Source organism: Pezoporus wallicus, unplaced genomic scaffold (genome assembly GCF_028554395.1).
Source record: "Pezoporus wallicus isolate ANWC-B61680 ecotype Strahan unplaced genomic scaffold, APGP_CSIRO_Pwel_v1 contig_5935, whole genome shotgun sequence".
Taxonomy (NCBI): domain Eukaryota; kingdom Metazoa; phylum Chordata; class Aves; order Psittaciformes; family Psittacidae; genus Pezoporus; species Pezoporus wallicus.
The window spans coordinates 2,371,471-2,386,361 of record NW_026637215.1 but is presented as its reverse complement, the minus strand read 5'-3'; the positions used below and the strand labels follow the sequence as shown (position 1 = coordinate 2,386,361).

The following is a 14,891-nucleotide window of genomic DNA, read 5'->3' as shown; positions in this document are numbered from 1 at the left end:
GTTGCTTTCAAGATGCAGAAGATGGGACAGGTTTAGGTTTGGGACTGCAGTACCAGATGACCTGTGGGTGCCCTGGGTGGTGTGGGGCCATGGAGAGAGAGCCTGATGCAAGGATGGTTTGGTGGCTCCAGGTGGAACCTGGCTGTAGGTGTTTGGCTGTCACTGACAACCCCATCAGGACACAACCTGAGCCTGCAGAGCCTCTCTGGGGGTTTGTACCCCAGTGCTCCAGATGCTGTTGCTGAGGATAGCGCAGCAGCTTGGGCAGAGGCACAGCCGCCTCCATCTGTGCGCGCTGCTGGGCTGTGCAGGGGGGTTGACAGACCTGGCTTTACTGGCACGCTTCTGCTGATGGGGTCTGTGGCCTGGGGAGGGTGCAGCATTCGGGCTGGCTCACTGGGTGGAGGTGCTGCGCAGCCTGCAGGGGAGGTGCTGTGGGAGTCATCTGAGCATCATCCCCAACACCCAGTGGGCACCAGGAGGACTGGGACTGGAACAGAGAGAACAAGTCTTGCTTGGTCCTGTTTTCATCTTACACAGACAGCAAAGCTCTGTTTTACTTTAAGCTCCCAGCCCTTCTTGTATTAGGGGTGTGGCATTGAAGCAAGGGCTGGGTATGTAAATCGGAGTGCTCCAGTTTCTGCTCCTCCCTGGTCTGGCTAATCCCCAGCTTGTTGACAGCATCCCAAGGCAAGCAAGAAGAGGCAGGATATGAGAAAACCTACTTGAAGGGTTCTCGGAGGTCAGTTAGTCGGTCCCCATACCCAAAAGCATTATCAACAATATTTAAGCCACACTTGACAGAAATTTATGTTACCTACTTTCAAAAGGTTCCAGTGATGGAAATTCAGTGCCTCTCCTTGCTAACGTGTCCAGGGGTCCACACAGGGAGTTCCTCCTGGTGTATAACCCAGCTGTCTCCTGTAGGAATTGAAACACATCACCACCTAGATCTGTTTTTCATGGCTGTGAAGACCAATTTGTCATAATATTTCCAGCTGCATTTTGTCTGCTTGGAGACAACTTGATTATAAATACCAGTGTATGGCTGTTCATGGGAGCTTACCCTGCTTTTTCAATAGGAACTTGAAATTTGAATATCAGTACTGCAGAGGGATACAAGTACTGTGATCAGTTTGGTAAAGGGAACCAAAATATTATCTTAAAATTATTTACCTGCTGTTTAAAAATACAACCCATCAAAATCCCCCCAAACTGTTGAAAACCCCAAAGCTCTGAGAACATCTTTCCTGTCAATAGTTAGCATTAACACTTTGTGAAATAAACCAGTGTGAAACACAGGAATACTGGTTTCTTAATTGCAATTAAAAAAAAAATCATTTCTAATTCAGTAGTTTTAAAATCTCAACTATTTTTCACATGTGCACAATCTGTTCATGGTGGGACATGAGTTGGATGAGGTGGTAGGAGTGCTTTGCACTTTCAAAGGAGGGTGCTGTTCACCAGCTGCTCTGCGTGAGGTCAAACCAGCTATGGGAGAGCACAAGGTCTGCATGTGGTTATGGTTCACATCTGTTGGTGGGTTTGAATTAGAATGGCAACTTCTTATCTGGATAAAACTGTTTCAGTACAGCTGACTGGAACAAAGCAGGTATTACCTGTGAACACAGAGCTGGTGACAAGGCAGGTGTAGAGCACGTGGCTGCTGCTCTTCCTGTTCTGTTTGAGAAAGCAGTAACAATAAAACAGGGCTTTGGGACAAAATGTCTAAAACTCGGTGTGAAGTGTGTGCACGTGTATGTGGAACCAAGTATTGAACTGCGACCTGGGGGAAAGAATCTTAAAATCTCTCAACTTCAGATCTGCCTAGATGTGCAGAGGGTTTGTGTTAAAGTGCAGCCAGAGGGCGACTGGAACGAGCCCCCACCCCATAGACTCCACTGCTGGGAATAAAGCATGGACAAGTGGTTTAAGAGCCCACATCTGCTGCAGTGGAGTTAATACAGGCTGTAATGGCACTGAATTATACTACTTGTTAAGTATGTGCATCTGTGTGTGCATGTGTATGTGTGTGTTAATATAGATAGGCATATTGTGAGACCTCACCTGGAGTATTGTGTGCAGTTCTGGTGTCCTCAACATAAAAAGGACATGGAACTGTTGGAACAAGTCCAGAGGAGGCCATGAGGATGATCAGGGACTGGAGCACCTCCTGTATGAAGACAGGGTGAGAAAGTTGGGGCTGTTTAGCCTGGAGAAGAGAAGGCTGCGTGGAGACCTCATAGCAGCCTTCCAGTATCTGAAGGGAGCCTATAGGGATGCTGGGGAGGGACTCTTCATTAGGGACTGCAGTGACAGGACAAGGGGTAACGGGTTAAAACTTAAACAGGGGAAGTTTAGATTGGATATAAGGAAGAAATTCTTTCCTGTAAGGGTGGTGAGGCACTGGAATGGGTTGCCCAGGGAAGCTGTGAATTCTCCATCGCTGGCAGTGTTCAAGACCAGGTTGTACAGAGCCTTGGGTGAGATGGTTTAGTGTGAGGTGTCCCTGCCCATGGCAGGGGGGTTGGAACTGGATGATCTTAAGGTCCTTTCCAACCCTAACTCTTCTATGATTCTATGATTTTAATGTATCATACATATATTCTATCAGAAAAGCAGTGGTTTAAACAACTGATTCCATTAAATTTCAGTTACTGTGTAAGCAGCTTTGCCTTTTCTCTTTAGGAGGTGCTCATCTTGTGTCAGTTATGCATCAACTTTCAGATTCTTAAAACTAGATGAGTTGAAACCAAAGGCAGTATGCAGAATACAGAGTGTATGTTCTAAATGGAGGTTATCCTAACTACATGCTGCTTTAGCTTGCTTTGGACATATCTCCATTAACATGTGAGTTTGGATGCATTCAGAAGTACATCTCCCCACTTAATGTGCTTTGGCTGCTTTTGTGAGAGCGCACAAACAGGATGTGCCTTCAGATGGGACCTCATCCTTTGGGATGAAACTGAACTGGAAAATGGGGTCCAGAAACACATTTCCTTAGAGCATGGGTTTGCACTGTGCAACTACTTTTATAGGTTCCCACTATTTGCTAATGTTAATAGAAGTTTTTACTGCTTTCTGCTGCAAGGCATTATGCTAGAACATCTAATCTTTTACTGACATGATTTTTTACTGCTTAAAGCTTTATAGAACAAAGTAATGAAGATAAGAAATTTAATGAAAGTAATAAACGCTGCAGTTTATGAGCTGGTTTTGTGGCTGAGGTCTACAAATCTTCCATATCTTATTCATCCTGGTTTTCTTGTTCTCATGAATATGACTGATGAATGAGGGAGTAACAGCAGCAGAGGACGTGAAGGGGTTTCCAGGACTGGCTCTACAGCACCTTGCTATGGCCTAAGCTCAAAAGAGACTGCTTTAATTTCCTCCTTTTGCAGTATCCTGCCTGTGTGAAGCTCCCCAGCTGCAAATGTTCTTGAGCAGTGGCTTTCAAGCTGTGGCCTGTGGACCTCTGAGAATCCATGAATCAGTTTGAAGGGGCCTGTTAAGGTCAGCAGCCTATTCTTAGTAACCTCTCTCTGCAGGGCTTGTAGGTTGCAAGAAGCTGACAATTACTCTTTAAATGGTCTACGTGTATCAAGTGTATCAGTCAGCAATCACAACTTCATCCTGTGCTCAGTTTGATTCTTTCAGAAGCTCCAATGAAACATCTGTCAAGATTTCCAGGCAAAGTCTTGACCTTTTTTAACAGTGTCTTGCAAATTTTGGGGGGGATTTCTGTTAAATACAGTCTTTCTCTAAAATCATCTTGGTTAGAACATCAAGCACACAAAGAAAAAGAAAAAAGGGAATGTTTTTGGAAGCAAATACTTTTTTTTCTATATTAGGGACCAAAGAGTCCCTAATATAGGGCAGTATGAGCATCCATTACTCGAGCATCCACCTGAAAGACCTTCAGTGATCATTCTGCTCCAGGCAGGAGGAGAATAGGCTTTGTTTGTTAGGATTTCGCAGAGGAAGCATAAGTAAGAAAGGAGCTCTCAGTGTGATTAGGCATTGAGGAAATATCTGTTGTTCTGTGCTAATGTTGAATGTTTTTCTTAGGTCTGTTTCAAGTCAAGAGCCTGGTGACAGCCAGTTTGCTGTGAAGAATTTATTTCTTTTCATGGGCTTCTGTGTTTCCCGGTGCTATCAGTGATCTGCATTGGAGCAGTAGCTGAGGAAGTGTTCAAATCCTCCTCTCCATCCAGCTGTACTGGGGAAGTGCTGGATGTGGTTGGGGATTGCTGCATGAGAAATGGGAGCATTCCTCCTGATTTAGAAATTAGCTGTAGCTTTGGCTTTCTGACATGTTTGTAAGGCATGCCTGGGTAATTGCAGCTCCGAATGTACATTCTGTGTTCTTCTCTCTTCAGCTGTGTGTTCAGGACCTAAATGGGCTGTTCCTTTTTACGAAGGCTCCTCTAAGACAACTTTTCTGTATGAGCTGGTTACAGGCTATACTAACAGATACACACGCTTTATAGGCTGTCTCCTTCCTAGAGAGGGTCTTTATTACAATTATTGCAGCAAGGCCTTCCCACCACAGGCAGAGCTCTTCATCTATGGAATATATTACCTTGGATTGGGAACCTTGGATTTTAACCAGTGGTCTTTACTTCTCTCAACCCCGAAATAATGAAGACTATTTCATCATTTAGTCTTTTCTGAACAAGTTTTTACTATCTGTACATGCAGTAATGCCTGTGAAGCTCTTTAAGTTTGTTTATTATTATGGAGAAAGTGGTTTTGATGATGTGTGAAAACACTTGGTTTGCTAATTCATACTGGGTTGCACAGCAAACCTATTCACTGAAAATACATTTAAGTGAATGTAATTGCTCTTTTATATGTGTTTGGATGAAAACGTATTGCATTGGTTGTTTATAATATGCTATAATGGGTTTTACTGTATTTTAAAATTCTCACAAATAGCCTATTTCTAGGTTACTCAAGGTTGCATTTAAGTCTTATTTAGCAGACAGTCTTTTCTGAAGCTTCCCTATTACAAACTTCTTGATTCTTACCCTCCCACTTTGCTGGCTAGGGATACTGTCTGTCTGTCTGTCTGACTCTCTCTTTCCCCTATTTCCTTTGAGTGAAATGGAGCAAGTGAGGTTCTGCTCACCCAATAGTGATGTGGGGTTTTTGTGTCAATTGATATTTTGATTGGAGTGTGGCAATCTGGAATGATAGACCTGGGAATACCATCCATACCTTTGGTGTCTCTGTAGAAGCAACAAGAAGGAAAACAAAGATTTAAACACTGCTTCTTGGACTCAGCAAGTAAAGCCCAATCTAGGTATCATGCTCTGCCCAAGAACAGAACTTCTAAAGGAAGTATGGAAATAATCCTGTGTGTGTCATGGACTCAGAAAAAAACCAGTCATATCACTTCTGAAATACAGATGGGGTGAAGTGGAACATTACATTTTGGGAGCCAGGTGTTTGTCCGAAGTAATGGTTTCACTCTGCTCTTGCTTGACAGTATCAAAACTATCAATCCTGTACTGTTCACCAGCACAAAATGTGCTTACAGAGCAAATTCATTACTGGATGTCAATGATACAGATGAATGACATCAGTTCAAGACTTGAGCTGGCTTCAGTAACACTGCATTAAGACCTTGTAAAGTGCCAAGTGTGCATACTGTATCATATGGGACCTGCAAACTAAACAATAGTTTCACAATGTAAAGTGATCTACATCTGCTTTCTACAAATCTGTGTTGCACTGCAAAGAATTAAGTCCCATAGATGCCTTCCCTTCATTAGAGCTGTGTAAGTCATCAACAAACTGGGTTGCTTTTAGATACTGCTCATTAGGTAGATTTCCAGGCTGCCAAGCACGACTCAATTCTCAGCTGGGGCCATGAGGTAATGATAAAACTTTGGGATGAAATATCAAGTTTTCTCACATATTTTCCAGGAAGAGAGTCTCCAGAAGTATTAATCCTGCGAGTAAAACTGAGCTAGGACATGACCTTGCAAGCGCTGTTGAGTAACGGCACTTGAACTCTTAGCAATAAACACAAAGGGCAGCTTCCAAAGGTCTGATTCTTACATTTGAGAACTGTGTGGTACCTTTTGAATACGTGGCTGTATTTACCAGGCATTGTTAGATCTGAGCAAGGTGCAGTGAAATTATAGTGAATCAGATGTTAAACTTTCCCCTTGCAATCCCTAAGAACAGGACTTGTGGTTAACATTCCTAGAGTTGCCTTTCTCTGCCTTCCCTGTGGCAACAAAAGGAAACTAAACTGAATATGAAATAGGAACTATAGAAATAGTTTCATGGTCCCATTCCTCTCCATTGCCTCTGGGGGAGGTAGGGCCCTATCCTTCCAACTGATCTTTACAAAATGCCTTCCCTTGGAGGTTCCAGGAAGAATCTTGATCAGCATCTCGCATGTCTTGAAGCTGATTGAGTATTTTAATGACCATTTCTGTGCTCACAAATGTTTGCTGTCAGGCTGGAGGACTGTGTGAATATATACACGCTTTCAGGGCTTACAGGTTTGTTTCCTTGCATGAACATGCAAGGAAATGTGTAAATATTTAATAGTGAACTCCAAAGTTGGCAGTTACATAATAACCTACAGGGACCCAATGAGTTTTTCTGCTCCCCCCTACGCCACAGTCCTTATGTAAGTAACTGATGCATCACAAATAAGGAATTCTGAAATGCTTTTCAAGTAAGTATCCAAAAATCACTTGCAGAGAATGTGCAGCCCCTAAACCTGAGTCATGTGTGTAGTCTAAACATCTCGCACTAGTAAAGCCCTTCTGTGCTTCTGGAGGATGCGATCTGGCTCGCTCTAAGTAACTAGCAGATGTTTGTCACGGGTGCAGGAGTCCCTGGAGGCTGTGAGAGCAAGGCAGAACCCTGCTGTTCTGAGTTCCAGTCATTTCTGCACCTCTGCAGTCAGCCGTGGCTCTGGGGTGACACTCAAAGCTCAAAGCTTTGCCAGCAGCCGCTGACCTTGCTGCTTTGTGCCCCAGCCACTGATGGTGCAGCATCTCACAGAGGGCTTTGGGAAGCACTTTGGTACTTCAGTATCTTTTGGACTAATTTTGCAGCAAATGATAAGACACAACAAGGAATATGTAAATATAAATATTGCCGTATCTGTTACAGCTTAAAAAATACTTGTTAAGACAGTGATTCCGTGATATTCATTGTATAATCTGTGGTTATCGTTCCTTTTGCCCTCCAACTGGATATGTTTGATAAAGTGACATCACTTAGAGTGGTAGTAGCAAGAGCCTAACTCTTGTAATGACAAAGCTGTAACTGAGCTGCGCAGTTTGCTTTAATAGCATCGGTGCTGGAGTTGCAGCTAAGGAAAAATGTCTTTGCAGAAAGTGATTAAATCAGAAGTTTTTATCATGGGAACTGTTGTCTTTCTGATGACAAAACCAGTTTGAGTGACTGAAAAAAATTACCTCTGGGAGTGTTGGGAGATTTTCCTTGGGAATTGAAATGCCACAAGCTATTCTCGGCTTAAAAATAGTACTGTGTAGGTTGAGATGAGGGGCTGAGAGGTGTGTGCTGTAGGTTGGGACTTTGTTAAGCATACAGATGTTCACAGGTTTTAAAAACCTTCCTTTTCTGATTTAAAAATTACCACGCTGCAGCTGAAGACCGTGCAGTTTGTCACTGCAGTCGCGGTGCTGTTCAAAGCAGCTTTAAGAATCGCCTCAGAACTCCTTGAAATCAACCACAGATTCCTTTGACCTGCACAGGGCTTGCCTGCTGCTCTCTGCATTTGCCCAGATTTGGTTGCTCTCACAAGAAATATGTACTGAAATGGTGTCTGTGACCTTGGAAGCAACCTGCTCTTGTGTATCTTCCTTTGCTTTCTCACCTTCCCTTTTTGGTGCAAGTGTATTCAAGTCTTTTCTGTCATACAGTTCCCTTCCAGTATCTTGGTTTTTCTTTCTAAACCTAATAAATAAGTAAAACAGTGCTAATGCAGAGTAGGCTTCTCAGGCTGATTTTGAAATGACTGGCAATTAATTAGGTGCATAAATGGGTCTAGTACAGGTCGAGTGCTGGGTGCTCCCCGGGTTCTTGAGCAGGTTTTGTAGCCCATGTTTCTCATGAGATAGCAGCCCAGGCTGTTGTGACTTCAGTGTGCTGGTTTGAATTACTTTCCTTTTCTTTTTTCTTTTTTTCCTGGATCCTCTTCACCTTTGGATTTGATTTTCCTTTCATCTCCTCTCTATAGAGAACTTGTTCAACAGTCTTTGCTGACCCGTTTCTGGTCAAATTTAAGCTTATAAAATGCCGTTCTCCTCCCACAGGTTTTTGGTAACGTATTTTGCGATGTCTTATGGAAGACACAACCCTGGTAGTCCCTTTTTGTATTTCTGAATGTCCTTTGCTTTGGCACTTTCAGGTCCCCCCACTCCTCGGTGGCCTCGGCTCACCTGCCTGTTCCTGTGCACTTCTGGAATAAGCTAATGCATCTCATGGCTTCCTCTGCTCTTTTGGTGCCAGCGGAGTTCAGGCTCCTTACATTCTTGACTTGCAGTCAAATCTATAATCTCAGTTTCAGATGCAGTATGCATTTTGTGTCTCACGAGGCCGAGGCTTTGGGGAATGTCACACATAGCATATGCTCATAGCTGCAGTAGGAAAGAGTTTCACATTAAAACTTGTTTACTTCTCTGAAATGGAATCTTCTGACAGATAGGACCTGTGTTAAATTTAATTGTAAATTAGCACTTCACAATTGACTGTCTTGGAATAAACCCCAGCACAAATCACACATGCACATTACAGATTCTTTTGTGCTGCTTTTGGGCTGTGCCTTTCAATAAAATCTCAGTCAGATTCGTTAGCAGCATCGGGAAACAAGTACTATCTTGTGAAAGCATAACGGCAATCTCGCACCTTAACACGGTTTTTAAAAGCTCATATGAGCTTCCTTAATAGACATTAGATGCTTTAAACTACGTTTTGCTACTTAGGCATGATGTTATTAGGTCTTTTGGGTGTCTTATTTCTATTCCTTATTTTCCTCTTACCTGTAAAGTCGATACTGTGTCACTCTGTGTTCTACAGTAGGGAGGACAGATAGTATAAGTGTATAGTTAAGCGGTATGTGGGGTTTTTCCTACGAACACATCCAGTTTCTTCCTGTAAATTCTTTTAGGTCTTTCTAGAAGTTTTAGAAAATCCTGTGGGACAAAATGGCAGAACAAGAATTCTACAAACTTACACCAATAGAGGTGCAAGTCCCATCCCCTCCACCATCAGAGGGGAATAATTCTGAAACAGCTTTGAAGCAAGAACACAACATAGTTCAAGAACACGCTTCCCGACAGATGGGTCACTCCTTGAAGGGCAGGTGGCACTTTAAATCCTGCCTGTCTGAAAATCTCTTTTAAAACCATAATGAAATTGCTCTGAAATCTTACTGTTGTTTAAATGTAGACTTAACCCAAGTGAAAGGCAAAGCACACTCCCAAGAGAAGGGCGTTTCCTAGCAAAGATGTCCTTAGACCACTGACCTGTGTGAACCTTCATCCGCAGTACAAGGCCCTTACTAACAGAACCATCTTTATTGCACACAAGAAAGAACCGAAGTCACCTTGTTTAAACTTCTTTAAATGGACATTAGTGTCATCTTTCCTCCTTTGGCTTTAGGTAATTTTGTTGCTGTTCTTACGCAAGAGTAATTACTCGGCTGGTTAACGAATTATGGTGCTTATGCTACAGGGAAATCTTTGTGACTTAAAAATAGAAATCAAATTGCTTTTTAATTCCCTCTGGTGACAGGTGACGACTATACCAAAATTAAACTCCAGCCATAGGTGGAAGCAGCGCAGCTGCTAAGGGGCTGAGCTCCCTGGTACCTGGCAAAGATGCAGGAGTGATGCTGGATGCCTCCTTGGGTCAGTTTTGTGTGAAAAGTGAAGAGATTTCCTTCTTCCCTCGGACCTGGGAGAGGAGGCTGTGCTGTTCAGGCTCAGCCTTTGGTTCTTCTCTCCTGTCCGCTGCGATCTCTGAACTGTACTTTGCTGCCCACTGTGACAAGCTGCCTTTTCCCTGGCGTTACTTCATCAAGAAGGAGAGCTAGATTGGTTTTGTTTTGCGAACACTATCTAGGAAATGGTTTACATTTTAGTTGCATATTACTTTGAAATAAATAATTAGCAACGTGTCTAAAGCAGTTCAGAATTAACACTTCAGAATTAATACACAGAATGTATTTTTTCCTATTGTTTTACTTGTGGCAAAAATAACATCCAGTTCTATAAGCACGACCCACTGTATTCCTCTGTAAGGAAGAATGATGAATTGATATTATGCTATTATTTTTACTCAGTGGTCCCTAATACATTTCAGTATCACATTTGAATACTAATACTCTTAGATCAACTCTGTGTTTTCTTAAACAAGTGTTTTTTATAAGTGCATTGAGTTGAAATATTTAGAAATTGTATGTAGTGAAAAATATTTCTTACATCCATTTTAATTTAATCTCTTATAATAATTTAATGCCACTGCTTTGCATTGATTGATGTTACTCCTTCTTTCTGGAAGTGCTTGATGGACCAGGTGAAGCTGTCAATCCTTCTAATTGGATAACAGAATTGGTGCCTTCGTCTGTTTGTTTAGTTTAGGTTTATCAGGGATACCTTGTTCAGCAGGAAAAATAAAAGATCTAAAGTTTCTGTTGATTTCTTTCTCTTTTCCTCAGACATTATTTCTCTGTTTTTTCCTCTATTCTGCCATGTTTCATTTAGCAGACAGGACTTCACAAAGCAGTTCTGCTTCTTACCCTTGCTGTCATTTCACAGCAAGTTTTTCATCTTGTGATAAACATGATCAACCCAGTCTTCACGTGACTAACCAGTTCTTCACATTGTCTTTGCAGGATGTGGTACTGCAACAGGAGGAGCTGAAGATGAAGGTGAGGCTGAAGCTGGCTGGATTGAAGGTGCTGCCATCCTACTCTCTGTTATCTGTGTTGTGCTTGTCACTGCCTTCAATGACTGGAGCAAGGAGAAACAGTTTCGTGGGCTACAAAGTCGTATTGAGCAAGAACAGAAATTTACTGTTGTGCGAGGTGGACAGGTTATCCAGATCCCAGTGGCAGAGATAGTAGTTGGTGACATTGCACAGGTGAAATATGGTAAGTTCTGGCAACTTTCCTGAACTTTATTCTGTTTTCCCTTTCTAGCAGAACAGACTCATTTCACTGGAAGGGATGTAAAAGAGAATTATGTGGTGTTATTGTTGCCTATGATAAGATAACAATTTGGCTGTTAGGGTAGAAGGAAAACCTGAGATACTTGCTGTCAAATTACACTAGGTAATTCATGTTACTGTTGCAATCTTCACTGTCTCTCACTGACAAGGACAATAACTGTTCATACAAAGGCAATTCTCTTTCACGGAGGAGGACACTGTTTGGAATGTTTCGTTTCTGTCCTCTTAGTAATAAGAGGAAGTATTTTGAAATGCTCTGTGAAAGGGAATTGTGCCTCTGTGGGTACCCCATTTGGTAGGCTGCTCCAGAGCCATGGATCCTGTAAGTTCCCCCAGATCAGATGCATCTAGTGAATGATGTTTTATAATTAATTATGTGCTCCAGGGAAAGCCCTGGTCTCCAGTGACTTTTGCAAGAGCTCTGTGTTTGGCTGAGATGGTGAATTCCAGCACAATGCCCATTCTGTCAACCTTCAGGTTTCTCCTGGACTCAGCGAAGGGCTTCCAGAGTGGGGAAGGGGAAAGGGCAACTTGACCTTCATCAGCCACTATTCATTCCTGTGCAGGCTAATAGAGGAACCTGCATGGCATGTTCAAGAGCAGCAGCACTCCCCCTGCCAAATCTCAGTGATTATTGTGTTCACTGTATGTTAAATGTGATGCATTTTGATTCTGGGACAAGATTAGGCAAAAACTATGCGCAATACAAAAGGCCCTTCCCAACAGGATTGGAGTTCTGTGGCTAACATGGACAGATATGGTAGTAGTTCTTTCACTTCTGCTTTCATTTTACATTTTAATGCAATTGTTGTTAATTGTGATTTTACAATGAAAACTATGATGTAGTTATAAGAACAATCTTACTAAACCACTCTGGTTTTCCATTACCATTTTCTTACTGAAAGGTGACCTTCTACCTGCTGATGGGATATTTATTCAAGGAAATGATCTTAAAATCGATGAGAGCTCTTTAACTGGAGAGTCAGACCAAGTCCGCAAGTCTGTTGACAAAGACCCAATGCTCCTGTCAGGTAAATATGCTGGAATTCTTGCTGAGTTACCTCTTATGCACTGCTTTGTTTCGTTTTACCACACCGTCAGGTTTTAGTAACTGATCTTTTGAACACAGACACTGGCCTTCTCTTTGTAATTCAAAGGACATGCTATGGAGGTTTGATTCTGTGCAGTTATTTCTGATTGCCGTGCTTTATAAAGTGAGAAGGAAATGAAGTATTTTCAGAGGAAACAAGCATTTTAAAGTCTCTTTGAACACTTGGTGTATGTGCTAGATACAACAGAGAAAACCCAATGTGCTTAGAAGGAAATGCTAGAATACTAGAATGCTGTGAGCTTAGCTTCTGTGGTAAATTCAAGCTCTTTGTAGTATTTGTATTTTGTAATATAATTCTATACAGTAAATTGGTTAAATAGAATGTGATTTTTTTAATCCTCATAGTTTCTAAATAGGTTGATTGTCAATATCCCAGCTGGGATGTCATCACAACGTAACAGCCTGCTGATGCCACAGTCATCATCAATGTGTTATAACCTGAAACAGTCATTTTCAAATATACTTGAGCTTTTTATACATGGAAAGGATTCTCTTTGCTGTCTGGATATACAAGGGTCAGCCAAGGGGCACCCCAAATAGAACACTGATGTGGTGGTGCAGCAGGTCGACATGCAGCCCTGCAGCATTCCTGCCCCAGCCTGCCTCCCTGAGCGGGAGATTCTCAGGCAACACCTGCCATCACATAATGAGAGCACTGACTGTCAGGTTATGAATGTTTATCATGTAACATATGGAATTGTGGGCTGCTAAAACCCCACCAGCCTTCAGTCAAACATAGCTGCATTAACTTAAGATGAAGGAATTGCTAATGTTACTGGTGGACTGGCCATTGCCACGGACTTCATGTTGCAGAAGACCATGTTAATTCATTTTAACTTTGGCAAGCTGCAAGCATCTTGCTCCCCGAAATTGTGTACTGGATTATTGTTTTCAAATGACACAAAAAGTTTCTATCACTTCTGAGACTAAACCAGCAAAACAAATGGCTTTTTAGGAAATAAAAAGAATCCTTTAGTTTCTTTAAAAATATTCTGGGTTTTATTTATTATTTTGCTGCAGTGTGCTGCCAAGTGTAGGCCTTTTGATGTTCATGTTGTAAAACCCTAAATGTTTCCAAGTTATGGATGCCTGAAAATGTGTTTACACATGTTAAATAGAGGATAGTAAAGCTTAGTGGTGTATCTGCAAACTCCAAAGGGTGCATTTGTGAGAGGAAGGTACGAGGAAGAGCTGAGCATTTGCAGCTCATGCAGAAATGCTCAGTTGGTGGGGACAGTGCCAGTTGGGGTTTTTGAGGTTTTGGTGTCCCTCTGGCTCCCTGAGGTACTGAAGGGAATTTAAGGGAGTGTTCTGACATCCACCTGACATCCAGTGTGTGAAGGTACTGACTCATTTTTGCTAGATTTACAGTAATTTGGTTTATCTTCTGGATTAATTTAGGATTCTCTTGGAGATGCTTTCTGGTGTGTAAGCAGGGAGGCCTGCAGGGATATTTGGAGGAAGGGCAGCTCACCGGTGCTGTTCCTAACAAAATCAGTAATCCAGTGTTGTCCTTGAAATATTTGTGCAGTTTTTTTCATTTCTTTTTTCTTAGCTGGCAGTTGTGCTGTTCTGCAAACATCGTAACTGCAACAGACGGTTTCGTTTTAAAGAGATCGTTTTAATCGTGATATTTTCTTATAGAAACTTCTGTCATGAAATATCATTGGCTTCTATCAAAATCAACTGTTGCTGAGTTCTAGAGGTTTTCTGATCATGAGGTTTCCATTGATTCATGTACACTCACATATTCCTAAAGTGAATCAGATCTTTTTCAATACCCATAGATTTCCATGCTGGCTGTGAAAAACATGAAGGTGTTGCCCTGAAAGGGAGAGAAAGGGAAAGCAGTCAAGTTAGGAGAAAAGATGGTTTTGTGTTGCTTACTAAAACTCAGATTTTTTTGCTATGAGGAGAGAAATTTGTCTTTACGTTTTTATTGCAGAGTTAAATCAAGTGTGTACTCTATTTTTCTCTCTTCCCATGTAATCCCTATTGTGATTACAAAGAAGGTGAGGAATTAATGTGATATTTTAACAAGCACTACACTCACCTTTGTTCCATACTTGTACTAATGATGTTTTACTCACACTGTGTTAGAAAATCTCTAAACTCTGTTTGTTCAGGAGTTGATACTCTCTCAAGCAAAAAAAAGAAAGACCTTTTTCCATCGATACAGTACAAAGTTTAATCCCAGTGACGTGAGAGCTGATGTGCCCAGTGGAAGTCATTAGTAGCCCAAAACCTGAGAGCTTGTAAAGCACCATGTCTTTCAGGGGTGGGTGTTAGAACTCAGTTTGCCTTGGATGTTAGCCCAGATCTGTATTTATATACAACTTGTCTAAAGAACGAAACCCTCACCCGAATCAATCCCCTGCAAAACCATCAGACAGACCATAAATTTTCCTCTTATCTTTGTACTTGAAGACATCGTTCGGTTATCTTCAGGTAGGTTTCTGTAGTTTAGACAGATGTTGGCAGGATGTTGCTTGCCACTGTTCTCCCTTAATCATCTGTTGGAAATAAAAACAGTTCAGGCTTGACAGGAATAACT

At 41.9% G+C, this 14,891-nt stretch overlaps 1 protein-coding gene across 13 annotated transcripts in view; it reads left to right on the top strand.

Moving 5' to 3' along the window:
- ATP2B2 (ATPase plasma membrane Ca2+ transporting 2) overlaps window positions 1-14,891 on the top strand; it is a 273,342-nt gene that overhangs the window by 160,165 nt on the left and 98,286 nt on the right. For all 13 annotated transcript variants that reach the window (XM_057404260.1, XM_057404271.1, XM_057404259.1 and 10 more), the window contains exons 4-5: window positions 10,892-11,149; window positions 12,132-12,257. In XM_057404260.1, the coding sequence (XP_057260243.1) occupies window positions 10,892-11,149; window positions 12,132-12,257 (384 nt within the window). The remainder of the gene's footprint in view (window positions 1-10,891; window positions 11,150-12,131; window positions 12,258-14,891) is intronic.